The following is a 15,812-nucleotide window of genomic DNA, read 5'->3' on the forward strand; positions in this document are numbered from 1 at the left end:
GTGTTGTGCCAGATATGAGTCTCATGAAATGACAAGTGTAAACAGGGCCAAGTTAAACTTAATCATCAGACAGATTTATAGCTTCCCTCCCCTGGACGTGTGCAGAAAGTTTCAGTTCTGGGCCAAATGCTGTATTTTACGTGTGAGCTCTCTCCTAAGGTTTAATCCCAGTGTACTGAATCTTGATGTGAACCCATAATTTCTGCTGTCATGATCTCAGCCATTTTGCTTCTGTCCACCTCACAGAAGGAGAAAGGTTCATGTCATTACTTTGAGTATTTGCACGAGCAGGGATGGACTGGGACAGAAAATCGGCCGTGGCATTTTTGGACGAGGCGGCCCACAAAAATTGGTCGGACTCCCCTCACCAATACACCACTGTTCCATTTAGGGGTCAGATTAGATTAGGGGTGTGATGAAACACTGCGATGTAATATTTGTACAAGATTGGTGTCCATGACTACTACAAAAACAGATTTTTAGCATTAATTTGGTGGAAAAGTCTTTATTTTTATAAAGAGAAGCACAGAATTCAGGTGGCAGGTGACAATTCACAATATAAAAATATTATAAAATATAATGCAGTAATCAGTAGCTTATTATTATTTTTTGCTTAAGTTACTTTGTTTTGGACAATGCAAAGGTTGCTTTTATATTTACATTGCATTGCAGGTTTGCAAAATGCTTTGCAAATGCAAAAAGTGGTGGGGACATGTCCCCAGTTTAAGTGACCCTCCCTCCCTACAGGCTGAGCTACTCCATGCTTCACCCCCACTCTCCTCCTGCTCTCTTTCTCACTCGGCCTTGTCACTTTGTCCCTCTGTTTCACTTACACAAGCCTCCTCCTCTGCCTGGCAGAGGCCACCAGAGCTCTTTTACTCCTTAAAGTGCCTGTGCCTGTTGTTTTGCGCATTTAGCGGCAGCCGTCTGAAGAATTTTTTTGGCACAGAGAGTAGTTGGGGCTAGTAAGAGATGTGATTGGGCCAGCCCAATGTCAGTATAGAAAATTACCCAATGGGCCGCTGTCCGTGCTTTATGGGCCGATCGTTGGCCCGTTTTTTAAAAACAGTTGTAAATAAATAATTTATGTTACACCAGCCCCAAAGGTGCATCGGCCCGCCCGGTATACCAGATTACCAGTCCAGCCCTGTGCACAAGTGAAAAAAGGAAATAAAAGGCCTATGTTAAGTCATTGAAAAACTAGCTCAAATAAAGACTTTGACAGAGTTTGGAAAATCTGCTTATATTTCCGGCAGAGAGTTAGATGATAAGATCAATATCACTCTTGTTTGTCTGCTAAATATAAGGCTACATCCAGAAGCTAATTAGCTAGCTTAGCACAACACCCCTTGTCAACATCTCAAAAGATCAATAATTAACGTGCTATATTTGGTTTGTTTAATTTGTACAAAAAGCAAAGGGTAAAACCTGTTAGGCTATGTGCCGCAATGCAATAATAGGGCACAGAAACCCCTGTAAATTGTCATTTCTACATTATGTATGGATTAAAATAAATGAGATATAATGTAAATCAGTTAGCTTAAGAGGTGCTGGTAGACAATTACTGTTACCTTCAGACAGGACCGGGCTACCAATTTTAAGTCTTTGTGCTAATATAAGCTAACTGACTACTTACTATAGCCCTATACTTAAGAGGGAAATACTATCTTCTGATCTAACTCTGCCAGAATAACTGCAAATAAGCATGTCTCCAAAAACGTTGATTTTTTCCTTTAATTGACAGTTATCTGCCCCGACCTCATACTCTTGTGTGACCATCAGTATGTTGTTGATGCAGTGTTGATTGTTCAAATTTGAAAGTTCTTTCTGTGTGAAATTTGTTAAATGTCACATTTATCATCACACATCACAACTTCAGACATGTTAGCTTTATTCATCATCGTCATCATCATTGGTTTTACAGGAATTTTATGAAGGATGATAGTTGTTTTCTCTTCATGAATCACGGAATCTTCCCAAGCAATTGTTTTCACCACACACCAGACTGTCTTTATCGCTTCCTGCATTTCTGCTTCACACAGCTGACAGTAAAACTTTGACAGGAGCAGGCCTACATGCCTGGGCAGGTGGGATAAGCGCACACACACACACACACACATATAGCACATAGTGACTCATGAGGCTTCTGAGAAGAGTGTACGTGTGGCTGCACCAAACGGTGACATGATGATTGACTAGTTGCATAGATTACATGATCACTGTGTATATTCACAGACGCCTCCTCCAAACACACTCACGGTGTGCCAACTCATAGCAATGGTTTAGTTGGACATGGGCGAGTATGTATAGCAGCTTCACAGGTAATCTTGTGTGCACAATTTAGTGTAATCACCAGGATGGAACGGGGGAAAGTTTGGATATTTCATCACTGGGTAGACTTGTTTTGCTCTGAGTAATCCCAAAAATATCTGGTTGTGTTTTCATTGTTGTGTCATTTTAACTACCAAATAATTAGCCTCCACATGCTATGACATGCTTTGTGTGTTTGGTTCCCCCCAGTATTTTGAAATTCTGTTTTACTGGTTTTATGAACAATGAGGTAATCTCATTTAATTGCTTGATATCCAATGCTCTCCTGAAATTTCCCACTTTCCCCTTATGTTAGAAAAAACGTAATGTGTTGTAATAACAAAAACCCAGAACATATAAACCATTATAACAATTTACAAGTCAAGCTATTAGTTCCTTCAGAGATAAAGGGAGCTGTATGTGTGTAAAAGGAACGTAGTAGCGAGATGGTGTTCATGTATGGTGGAAGTTAAGTCTTAAGACAGGGATTCTTAAGTGCAAATCAAAACCAAAGATGCCACTTTTCACAGCTGTATTATCAAACACAGTCAAATGTGTTCTAAATGTGTTGGAGTAACGTTAAGAATTAAAGTCGTTCCACTATGTACACAACAAACTCCTCTCTCCAAGTCTGACTCACGTTTCCAACTCGTCTCTCACAAGATTTCATAGCAAGAATTGTCCTTGTGCAAGACTTCTGTTTCTAGTTGAAAACAATAGGTGTCACCGGGTGTTCCTCGTAGGGATCCTTTCCATGATGTTGTCAGTGGCAAAAAGAAGCACCTTCTGTGGACATAATTTTGACGGGCGCAATTGCCCCACAGGAATATGTTGCAGCCATCCACAGCACAAATTTTTTTGCACCTCAGACGACCTGAGTATGTGTGAGAATATGTGAAGATAGGGTCCAGGTGTAAAAATAAAGATCTGTTTTTCTGTTGGACTCATGGACTACTCACCTGTTTGTTTATGGGTTACCTTGGTGTTTTTTTCAACAGTTTTATCTTAACCTGCGAGTTCACTCATTAGTTCAAATAGACCTCACTAAGCATACCTCTGTCTTGTGTGTGTGCATTTGGGCCCAAAACCCCCTGTTTTTCTTTGTCAGCTGGACAGCTGACTGTAGCAGATAATGTATTTCTGATGAAAAGACAACAACAAATTGATAATAAATAAATAATAAGTGTCTGTGTTGTCTTTACAGAACGTTTTGTTGCCCCCAACCACCCAGAAAGTTCAATTAATGCTGCTTTAACTACAATTAATAATTTTCTTCTGTCTTGGTCTGCTTCATAACTATCTTTCAGTGAACAGTAGATGTGGTGAAGGGGTTGAAGAGGTTAAAGACTTTCACATCACCAACCTACAGTTTGAATTGTTCATCATATCAAGTGCTACCCTAGACATCCTAGTCATGGACTGCCACCATTGTAGTGCTGTAGAAGAAATGACTGTACAATAATTTACAAGTTATTTTGCAGGTCTATTACGTAAAAGTAAAAGTTCCTGTAACTACACAAATTAGTTACAGATGGCGACAATTCCACCGAAACCAACTCAAGCCACTGTCATTGTTAGAATGGTGACTAACTGTAAACTGTAACATTGTGACACCACAATGACAGTTCAGGACATTTGACCCGGGACTCTATGGTGTGATTTTAAAAGTTTTCTTTTTTGGTCTTTTGAGCAGATGTTTTACTCCTATCCCTGAAGCAATTTCTGAAAACACTGATTCATTGTCTCACGTTGTAACAATAAAATGTGAATAGCCGCACTGATGAATGGAAAATAATGGGAATTACCCTTGGACTGTGGCTGGGTCACATCAAAGCAAAGATGGTAAATAGGAGGGAGTGGACATGCAGCAGGGGGGGTGGATAGAGTCAGAGGATGTGGGTCACTGCCACAGCACCCACCAGTTCCCGAAATGGGACCCTCTTTTTTTGTCTTGCCAGGCACTTCCTTTTGAGAGTATTCCTGGCCTTGTAAGTCTATAATTTAAGGGATGGAGGTTCAGGCCATTCCTAAGCCCCTTTTGCCGTTTGTAGTGGGTAATGTACACAGGGGGCTGCTTACATTGCACTTCTTTGACAAATCTGCCCTCTTTCAACAAATTAAAACCAAATGTTGATACAATAATCCAGATTTTAACTGGCGAGTAAAACCTCTTTCTAAAGGGAGAGTTGCAGTGTGGGAACTAGCTCTGAATGGTCATGCTGTGAGGTCATTTGAAATATGCTCAGGAGCCGGGGACACGGCTGCGATCTGAGCAGAGCCCACCACATCAGTCAGCATCTCAGTGCAAAGGAAGCCGACTGTTTGGAGAGGGGGCGGCAGGCTTAGCCCAGGAGAAGGCGTCTGCTGTTCCTCTGATACCTTGGGTAAACTGTGGAAAGAGAAGGAAGCATATTTCTACTCATTTGGTCTTGGATGTGTCACTTCCTTCCACGTGTCTTAACTTCTGTTGACCACACTCAGCATATGTCATGTTGTCCGTGTTACGTTTTTTGTTAACGTACTGGCTTGCAAAATTTCTGACAATTTTGGTCATTTTCTTTATCTGACTGATGGCATTCCTACGCTAAAGGGAAAGATAAAATTAATGAATGTGCAAAGTTTCCATCCACAAAAAGATACAGGGGACGATAGTCATTACAAAGATGATGATAAAGGGTTGTCCCATTTTCCCTTTCTGCTCTTACGCTCTCTCCATGCCTCCCTGTTTTTACACAGACATCAAGTAACAGAGACCTGTGGAAAAGCAACCAGGCAAAAATGCTCAACTATGGAAAAGAGCGGAAATATTTGCCAGGGTAGCCAGAAGGCCGACAGTCGGTGGCCAAATATGATGTCAGGGAGTGAGGCGGCCACAGCAGATACAGTATTCTCGCTCTCTCTCTCTTTCTCTCTCTCTCTCTCTCCAGCCCTTTTCATTATTCATCATCAACTCTAATCATCAAACACACCGTGTCCTCACTGTGATCTCTCGCTTCTAAGCCAGAACCAACACGGGAGGCCACAAACCCAAAACTCTCGAGATCCTCCGTTTCCTGAGGTGGTGTTGCAGTGGTGAAATTTCCAACAAAAGAGCCATCTAGTTTTGTGCATAAGTAAGGGATGAGAAACAACTCAAGAATTTGACTGTAGCATAATGTTTCTTTCACAGAGGGGCGGAGGGGTTTGGGTAGCTTACGCTGAGGGAATCGCCGCCAGATTGAATCTATTAAGTTTAAGGGGATGATGTCACTTCTCTCTTCTCCGGCACTCCTTCATTTTCCTCAGTATTTTCATCTGTTACAAACAGTGTTTTAACAGTTACTGAAAGTGACTGTGCATGCATTAACACTCTCACTGAATTAAAACCACAGACAACTGTGCTGAGGATTACACAACAAGACCCACATCAGTATTTTGTCATCTGTCAATAATTATTAGCATATGTTTTTAATGGTTGGTATGGATATATTTAGAACAATGTATCAAATGACGATGTGAAAGGGGTCGCTTGTAGGGATGAACCTACAGAAAATTATCCCCTTGGCTTTATGGAGCTTCAGCTTATTGTTTAGCTGTCCGGCCTGTAACTTTACTGTTTTGGTTCACTCTCAGTGGTCTCATAGAGTTGTTTACAGTCACACAAGGCAAATGTTTTCAAAGAAAAAGTTCCAAAAACCATCTGTACAGTACCTGCTCAGCACTAGCTGCCCGACAAACACAGTTAGCAAATAGCTGCTGGAGCATTTAGCAGCTAACAAGGCAGACATGTCCTTCAGTAGTTGGTAGAGACTAAAAACAGAGCTAAAAGAGATTCACCATGTGGCCAGAAGCATGACTCCAAATGAATAGTAGTTTTATTCAGTAACTGTTGGGTGTGAAAATGGGCAATGGTTTGCTAACAAGTTCTCCATGTCAATTTAAAAGGTGATGATATGTCAATGTTGTTTTCACTAATTTTTTGTACTGTCCCCAAGTGGCCCAACACAAATTCAGTTATTGCAGGTTAAAGGTAGGCTACGTATTACATTGCAAAACCAGAATAAGAATCAGCTTTATTGGCTAACTATGTGTACGCATATAAGGAGTTTGACTCTGGTTTTAAGTAGCTCAGATTTAGACAAAGGCTACAGCTAAAAATCAAGAACAAGAAAACTGAGCAAAGATAGGTAAAAACAAACAAAACACAGAACATATAAGCTGATTTAAAAAATAAAATAAAATATATATATAAAAACATATAAAATTCAACAATGACAAAAAACATGCCATGTCTTATACAAGTCAAGTGTTTCTGTAAATTATAAACAAGTAGCGCAAAGAAAAAAGGGACACAAATCACAGCACAACTGTGAAAATTGTTTAACCTGTAATCATATTACATGTATTGTAAAATACTGTAAGTATTGTATTGTTACTATTACCACTGCCACCTTAGGATGGAGATCAGCGGTAGCCTACACTCTCACATCTACTAGTCAAACAGTTAATTAAAGGAATACATTTTGGGAAATAGCCCTTCACTTATTCATTCTCTGGCAGAGACTTATTTGAAAAGATTGATACCAATTTTTATCTGCATGCTAAATGTATCAGCTACAGCAAGAAGAGCTAAGTAACTGGTTAGTCCAACACAAAACCGTAAGTTGTAATTTTTAAACATTGTTTTTGGTGCGCATATTCTAAGCTAAGCTGTTTGTTGTCTGGCACATCATATTTACCGTACACACAGGGTAAACATTTCCCAAAATATCAGAGTATTCCTCTAAATGTATTGCTGGCTGTTCATGGCTTCCAGAAAATTAGTCCTATTGATGTTGATGACCTCCCCCTGACCTTTCCTTTAACTCAAACATCAAGCCACTTTGCCATAAATTTAACTGAGCACATCCATTGTCCCCAGACAAGCGATTACAGGAATAACATGGTGATTCTCCTTTAATATGTTGAATATGAATGGCAAAACCACAAAACAGATGTCTGCTGCTTTTGTGAGACCCAACCCTATACTCACAAAGACAGTAAGATAATTTCATTTCTAATTTCAGATTCTTTCTTTTTAAGTTTTGATGATAGGTTAAGTTAATGAAAACTAAATTGAATTTGTAGATTATGGTTTATGCAAAGTTCAAGGTTAAGTTTAAAGGTAACAGGTCACGTCACGGTTTGAGGAAATGGTTACGAAGGGAAGGAAATGCATGCGTGTGTGGTTATGAGTGACCTAACATTTACTGTATGTGTCACCCCTAACGCGCAATCATCCCCATCCTCGTGCAACAGAATTGTGACACAAGCTGACCGGGACGACGGGTGGATGTGAAAACTTCGGGAGCCCCTGACCTCCACAGTGCTGCTGTGCTCAGTGGCTGAGACCACAGCGGGGGAGGAGTCTGCTGCCAGCCTGGGGTAATAAAACGCGGCTGCTCCTGACGGTAGTGGAAAACAGATTTTTGGAGGAGTCGCACAGGAATGAACTCCCTCTCAAGCCTTGTGCATCTCATACTTTGACAAGTGGACCGTCGGTTGAAGCTGCGGACAATTTTTTTGAATCATTCCCACACGACTGCGCAACTTCCTTCACTTTTCACCTCTTTAAATTAAACACCGTACTTTTCTAAGATGACCTGGACCGCGAACAGTCGCTTTGTCACCCTGGCCATCCTGTTTCTTTGGCGAGTGGAAGAAATAGCAGAAGCCTGCAGCTGCTCCCCAGTGCATCCTCAGCAGGCATTTTGCAACTCAGACGTCGGTAAGTTGACTCGATGGGTATAAATGAGTTATTACAACGCAGCATTTGGTTATTATTTGTTGGAATGTGTGATGTCGAGGATCATTTCATTTATTTCTTTTTTGACAAATAAACTGTAAATGCTGAGAGTGGAAAATTGCCCTGCTCTTATGTTTACAATTACAGGGGGAGGAGGATGGAATTTTTTGTCTCTGTTCTTTCCACTTCCCTTCCTCTCTTTCTCTCTAACCAATCTGTTGATATTCTTGAGTCTTTATAGTGACAGAAATGTAGGCTACTTTATGGCATTTAAAAAAATCTTTTAAATTTTTGTAACTATATTCTTTGGCCTGCATTTTACTCCACAGTAGCCTATAAATTAGGCACCAAATATAAAATAGGCTCAAATGAACAGTTTTTATGATAAAATCAAATCAATAACTTTATTACAGACTCAGGGTCCAGATCTTACCAGCAGAAATAGAGAAATACATACCCACATGCATACATACATATAGAAAACACCATGATAAATCATGGTTTTACCCAACTAAAAGAAAAATAGATTGCATACAAAAGCCTTTCCTTTCAGTGCAAGCATCCAATCTGATCACATCTTCCTTGTTATGGAGTTTTTCTTTTGTTATTCATACTCCTTTAACTATTATTTGTGGAGTGTTATGTTTCACAAGAAAGCAGGTAGTAGGCTATTTCCCACTCATCCTGGTGGGTAAACTGTGGAGCAAGCAATGCTAACACAAAATAAATCATTCCTGCCAACAGGTTTATGAGGCACTTCCTTAATGATTGCTAAATGGCAATTTAATTGTCTTTCTCAAAGGCCATGCGGATACTTTCCCTTTTATTTGACCTGTTACAAAATGCTGCTTGTTGCTGCCATCAACATCTAGGCCTTGAGCTAACGGGAGTCTCAACAGTGACCAGCTTGTGTGGCTATTTAAATTGGGGTTTGCAGAGGGTCTTTTTATTTGGTTGCGAGCTGGCTCAGTGTGTGTGGTATGTATACAGAAGCTGGCTTATTCAAAGGTTTCCCTTTACCATTGGATTCCTTGGCTCTGGAGGGTGAAGAAACCACATTATCCCGCTGGGGAGTTTACTGTAAAGGGTAGTCAGTTTTTTATTTTTATTTTAACCTTTTTCATTAAGATGATTTCAAATGCAGCCAGGTAGATAATGTAAGATACAGAGAGAGAGAATGCAGAGAATTTTAATTTAATGTGGGTTGAACTACTACAAAGGTTATAGGGTATACTAGCCTACTACTACTACTACTACTACTACTACTACAGTAGTCTTACTTTTAAAATGCCACATAGACAGAATTAATGACATGTGATGTTCTTGGCATGTAGACTATAGCCAGTGGCTGCTACACAGAAAATGAATGGGTGGCAGACATTGCAACGTGATGAGATGCTGCGTTCAAAATGAAGGTCATTATCTGCCATTGCTTGGTCTACCTTTACTCCTTTTTTAAGTTTAGTTGAAACATTTTTATTTTAGTTTCTGGTCTTCTCTCCTCTGAACTGTAGGCGATTGACATTTGTGTTTATAATTAAAGTTATCTGGATAAAGTACACTATTAGCATGTAGTATAGTAATAATTTGTGTGGTATTTCAATGCTGTTACTGCACAGTTGAGGAACCCCCTACTTAGTTTCAGACAGTTTACTGAAGTGAAAGTATTACTTAAGTTGCCCAGACATAGTCAGTTAGAGTGTCTGGAGCCATATGGAAAATTACCCAAGAACACGAGTGGCAAACTTAAGTTTTAGTGTCTCAAGTGAAAATCTTGAAAATTGGGAAGTGCAAGTTTGCAGAGTGTAAAAACAACACATTTGGGTGAGGTCATTGCATCACTGGGGCCCTTGTAGCGTCTGTTTTTGAAGATGACCCACTGTACTTCATTCTCTTTGTAGGGGGCAAAGTCAAGACACACTGAAGAGAAAAGGGTAAAAGTATAGATTTAGTATAAGTAGGTAGCAGAGTAGAGACATTCATCTGAAAGTCAGACTCTAGTTTTAAATGGTTACTTTCCACCTCTGCTCCTAGTTGACCTCTGCCATATATTTGTATTTTACTAGAGCCTGGCTTAGTTTTTTCCTCCATTCCAATCTAACAAAACAAAATACTAGCCCAGCTATAGTTGTAAACATGTAGTTAGTTCCATTTATCTTGACAGACAGAGCAGGAACAAAAAATTCCCTCCTCATAAATTGAAATCCATCCCTTGGGTCTTTGGCCGAGGCAGAGGAATTTCTGGGCGGTCATATGCTGCGGTCATTATCTATTTGCCGTTGCTTTCACAATTCTTGGTGATTGTAGAGTGTACCTGTGCCGCCATTTGTGAAGAAGGAAGCCAAGTTGTCGGAGATCTTGAAAGAAGAATCTAGCTTTAATGTGACTTCCGGTATAAACACAGCCCTGTGCTGCAAGCTGTGTAAACAGAGCTGACATTAAAACTAGACTGAACGTGTGCATGCGCTCACCAACAGCTGCTTCAAAACCCCGGTGTCACCGGTGATAACGCATTGCGTTGGATCTGTCCAGCAGGTTCATTCACTGAAGCAAAGAAACTCACTTTGATTTTATTGTTTTATACAGAGCAACTGACCTTTTGAGAATACTTCATGTGAACATTTGGTCATCTGTGTCGTCATGTGAAATCCACAAGTGGACGGAGGAGAAAACATCCAAATGTCAAGTAAACAGTAAAAATGTGGTGCTGGAAAGACAAACTATTTATTTTGACACTGACGGGATGACGGAGGTGTCAAACACCATGAAATTCCATTTTTAAAAGTAAACAAATTAATAATGGTGGCTTGAATCCGTGCTTCCTTGGAGAGGATGAGCCGAGGAGTCAGTTTGAATTTGTAGACCAGTTTTTCTCGGTCAAAGTCTGACCACTTTGTGGCTTCTTGGGAGAAAAAATGGATGTACAGGCCCTGCAATTACATGACATGCATCTGCTTTCTTCTCTTTGTCTCCTTGTTTTTTAAAGCACTCCCCTGGCCACAATACTACACACAAATTAATGTGTTTATTGTTTGAGTAACTAGAGATGGTTGCTTTTTTCTCTTTTTTCTCCTTTTATTCCCAGCTTTTCTGAAACGTATGATTTTTAAAAGGGCTTGGTCAGCCTGTTCCAGTAAACGCCGTCATGTCCTGTGAGAATTAGGCCCACATTGTGTATTGGCACAGAAAACTAAGTGATATTTCTAAATTACTTCAGCTAGAAGCGTTAAACACACACTGTACCACCCCAAGTATTAACTTATGGATCATGATTAGGGCTTCAGTGGAGGGGGCATGGCAAAATAACAGCTTGTTTTTATTGATTGATTTATTGATTATTACTTATTATTATTGATTATTACTTATAACAGCTGGAATGTGGATGTTCTGCAAAATAATGAATGGGAGAAAACATCTTTAACATTTAAAATCATTATAATCTGTTAACGATTGGTATCAAATATAGTCTGTTTTTATGATGTTGAACGCCATTTAAAGAGTTAACCCTTGTAAAGTAGTTTCAAAGCCCAAATGCTCAAATGATATATATCAGTCACATAAGCCCTACATTTCAGTGTTTCTTCTTTTTTCACCTGTCCTACTTTACGCTGGTAGAAGTGATCTGTGTGTGATTCTGCTCACTCAGGAGAAGGGGATTACCACTAATCCACTCTGTAGCCAGAGAAGTTGGAGAGTTTTCTCAGCACTATTCGCTGCATGTGTTTTAAAGGAGTTTGTGATTTGTTTGTAGACCAGAATCATTTCCACTCGGGCAGTTTGTCATTCTAAATCGTGCCTGTAGTGTGTGCAGCTGGTTTGTCAGTAGGCTATGTGTCTGGTTGTGCTACTTTACAGCAGCTCTGCAGGTCACAAAAAAAGGACACAGCTTGCACAACTCAGTATTTTGCACATTTTCCTGGCTGCAAACGGACCCCCCCCCCCCCCCCATTCCTCTCTCTCTCTCTCTCTCTCTCTCTCTCTCTCTCTCTCTCTTTTGAGCTCTCTAGCTCCTCTTCTCCCTTATATGTTTGACTGGCTATCTTGCTGTTAGGCTCTCTGCAATGTGACTGCTATTCCTGTCCGTTGTCTCCTCCATTCCCCTGCTCTGAGAATTCAACCATCCTCAACAATCCATCCCTCTCTCCATCTGTGCACACACTCTCCTTTTTCCCCTGTTTTTTTTTTTTTATTTATTTTTTTTAGGGTTGACTCTTTAGACCCTTAAAAGGAGATGTTCTCTAAGCCTCTATTCACATCAAATTTGGGCACATATAGCTCACAGCTTCATACCTTCATCATCATATAAAAAGCAAATAAAAAGGCTTGATCTTATTTGGTGAGGAATCAGGCTAGTGATGGTCTGAGGCAGTCAGTAGGTACCACCTTGGGAAAGCAAGGATGAACTGGGACTTCAGAGAGAACATCTGGTTAACATTAGCTCTGTCGCTAGTCTCCTCCACTTAAAAGGTTGATTTTTGAATATGATTTTGTAAACAGTTTTTTCCAGCATAGTAGTCATGTGAATGTGCAGTAATCTCTGCAACTTGTGTGATACCAGTAATCTATAGGGATATATGATCAGTGCTTTGCCGTACTTCAACAGAAGCAGTGTTTGTGAAACACATGAGTCATTGTTTTTTTTTGAATGCCCTGTATTTGAGCTCACAGGCTCATTCATATGGCTTTGAAAATATTTTTCCACTTGAACTGTTATGCCCCACCACCCCTTGTCCAAACCTCTCTGAATCTGGAAGCTGCAACTTCATCAAGTGCAAGAGAGAGGGGGTGGGGGTGGCTGGGCTGCACGCTAAAGAGAGGTTGATTTGCATGTCAGCACCTCTATCCAGCCATTGAGGCAGGCCCGGCAGAGGGGGGGGGGGGGGGGGGGGGGGATTGCTGACTAGCTTCCTCCTGTGTCGGCCCAGGAACCTGGGAGCAGGCGGCGCACATTCCTCCCTCTGATTGCAGCTGATGAAACACTCATGTGCCTCTGTCTTCCCGGCACCTGGCACATGCAAACTCCTCAGATCCAAGCCACAGCAATGTGTTGTGGCCAACTGCAGCATGCCAGACCTAGGCGGGGCTAAGTTCAGATACAGACAGACCCAGGTCCAGCTCAGTTTCAACATGACAATAGTGTTTTCAAATGCAATGAATGTAACTGTGTTTTTCTTTTTTTGTTGTTGTTTCTTTCAGTTATCAGGGCAAAGTTAGTTGGAGCGCAGGAGGTTGACGTTGGCAATGACATCTATGGAAACCCCATCAAGCGGATCAAGTATGACATCAAACAAATCAAGGTACATGGGATAAAGCTATCAATTTCATATTGTGGTAAAAAACAAAAAAAACTAAAACAAAACATAATTCCGATATGAATCTAAATGTGATTTTCTCTGTTTGAATTGTCAGATGTTCAAAGGTCCCACCCAGGATGTTGATGCCATCTACACTGCTCCCTCCTCTGCAGTGTGTGGAGTGACTCTGGAGACTAATGGCAAGGAGTATCTTATCACAGGTAGAACTTACCAAACACGTTAAAAATATAACACATATTGTTCTTTGGCACATCTTCATATCACTTTTCATGCCTTCTAATTGCCTCTAATGCACTCCTGCTTCCACTACAGGCAAACTGGAGTCTGACGGGACAGTGCACATCACACTGTGTGACTTCATTGAGTCCTGGGAGGCCACGAGTGCCACACAGAAGAAGAGCCTGACTCAGCGCTATGAAATGGGATGTGATTGCAAGGTAGCAAAAGTTGAAGGACACTCAGTAGTTATTGTAGAATGATCTTGAAAGATGCGTCGCTTGTTGTAAGCTCAATCCCTGATCTTGGTCTCTTTTCCGATCCGCAGATCACTCGCTGCATCTCCATCCCCTGCATGATCAGCGGACCGGCGGAGTGCCTTTGGACGGACTGGGTGATCGAGAAGACAGTCAACGGAGAGCAGGCCAAACACTTTGCTTGTATCAAGAGGAGTGATGACTCTTGTGCCTGGTACAGAGGGGCGGCACAGCCCAAAAAGGATTTCCTGGACATCGAAGACCCTTAACTCCAGCACTGTCCAAGAGTCTGAGGATATCTGCAGCTGAGATATACTAAGATATATAAAAAACGAAAACACAAGTCAAGTCAAATTCTTATTTAGGTTTTTTTTTTTATTAAGAAAGCTAGAAGGTGTTGTGCTCTGTGGTGAGGTTGAACAAAGTGATTTTAAAAAAAGTTTTTATTTGCAGGACTCATTATGTTTTTTAATCAACAGTCTTGTGAATTCAGCACTTTCATACACTTCTGCCCCTAAATTCAAAGCACTTCCTCATAAACCACTTTCTCCCTCAGCTGAAATAAAGGGATGATCATCACAATTCAGTATTACTGTTCATAGCATATTTGTTCTTGCGCTATTCATTTCTGATTTACTTTGGGGTGTTTTTTGTTTTTTAACCAAAGGTATTGTTTAGAGTGAACTATAGTTCTATAATGCAGCACATACACACCTATAACTCAAAGTGTAACAATTCTGTGAATCTTTGCGTTCATAAATAACATTAGGTGGCATCCTGATTTGTGACAGCAGAGCTATCACAAGGAAGGAGAGCCATCTCTTGCCTGTCCTGCTTCAGATTCTTTCTATTTTTTGCCAAGTATGCAAAACTTTCCCCCTCTGTTATTTTTAAAGGTGTGGCGAACCTGTTTGGAGTGAGCGCATAGTTTTCTTTTAAATAGTCCTAAATAGAAAAGAATGCACTTTGAACACAGTTGTCAGAGCAGTCATATTGTCTCTAATGAAAAATGTCTGAAAAAGAGGATTGAATCCTCCATTTTGTAGTTTTTTTTATTACAACTCTTCTCTTTGTAATGCTTTAGTGTAAGAACGTATTTTATTTAAGGAGGTTATATGATTCATCATCTATTGAAAAACAAATGCCCACATTTTCTAAGAAATTACACCATTGGTATTGTAGAAAGAGAAGACCAAATATTGTAACAGTATTAGCAAGATACACATTTTTAAGGTCAAATTAGAGGCCTAAAGTTAACTGTCTGATAGGCTTGTCTTTTGGGACAGTGATTTAAAGAACATTTTGTAACCAGTCACCCATTTACATGCAGAGCCTTTGACATGGCCGTAAAAGTATTGAGCAAATGTCTTGTGACTTAAATAACTAACATGAGAGCGTAAAAAGATTTGCCATTTGCAAATGTAGTCAAGTTAAGTGTGATGTCTTGTGCTGGTTTCACATGAGACGTTTGAGATGAATTTTGCATGCATATGTCCAACTGAAACAATACTGTACATTTGACTATTATATTAAATGCCAAACCGTGTTTTGACAATTTGCACTGGTTATTTTCACATCAATGGTCAAAGTGTGTGTGTGAGACTCCAGCTGTCATCACAAATTCCAAAGGATTTCAGTGCATTAAAGCATCAGAGTGGGTTTTGTTTGCTAGTTATGAACATTAAATTTACAGATTTAGTTTAAAGTGACTGGAGGGGAAAGTAATATTATACGTAATATTAGTCCAAACAGGGACAGGAGGTGCAGGGAGAACAGGAATGTGAGGCACACTTAATTCAGCAGGGAAAAGAAAAAAACGAGCATGACAAACAAAAGTAGGCCTATCAAGCATAGTTTCAGCTTCTTAAATCTGTATTTAAGAGGCTTAATAGAGGCAAGGACAGAAGTTACACCAGTAACTGCTTTGCGACACTGTAACAGGAATCTGCT

At 40.3% G+C, this 15,812-nt stretch overlaps 1 protein-coding gene across 1 annotated transcript; it reads left to right on the forward strand.

Moving 5' to 3' along the window:
• The first annotated feature begins 7,704 nt into the window (after window positions 1–7,704).
• On the forward strand, window positions 7,705–15,417 carry timp2b (TIMP metallopeptidase inhibitor 2b). The gene is made up of 5 exons (XM_038701407.1): window positions 7,705–8,056; window positions 13,271–13,371; window positions 13,484–13,589; window positions 13,702–13,826; window positions 13,934–15,417. Exons 1-5 carry the CDS (start codon window positions 7,927–7,929, stop codon window positions 14,129–14,131), a joined length of 660 nt encoding a protein of 219 aa, XP_038557335.1. The 5' UTR covers window positions 7,705–7,926; the 3' UTR covers window positions 14,132–15,417.
• Window positions 15,418–15,812: the final 395 nt, after the last annotated feature.

Source organism: Micropterus salmoides, unplaced genomic scaffold (assembly GCF_014851395.1).
Source record: "Micropterus salmoides isolate LMB-PRFRI ecotype aquatic unplaced genomic scaffold, ASM1485139v1 Ms_hic_scaffold_10, whole genome shotgun sequence".
In the NCBI taxonomy this organism is placed as follows: domain Eukaryota; kingdom Metazoa; phylum Chordata; class Actinopteri; order Centrarchiformes; family Centrarchidae; genus Micropterus; species Micropterus salmoides.

What these genes read in the sequence shown, in the direction of transcription:
- timp2b (XM_038701407.1), top strand. Translation starts at nt 7,927, where the DNA reads ATGACCTGGACCGCGAACAGTCGCTTTGTCACCCTGGCCATCCTGTTT. An exon ending in ATGACATCAAACAAATCAAG is followed by an intron (nt 13,372 to 13,483) that starts GTACATGGGATA and finishes TTGAATTGTCAG; the next exon opens with ATGTTCAAAGGTCCCACCCA. An exon ending in CAAGGAGTATCTTATCACAG is followed by an intron (nt 13,590 to 13,701) that starts GTAGAACTTACC and finishes CTTCCACTACAG; the next exon opens with GCAAACTGGAGTCTGACGGG.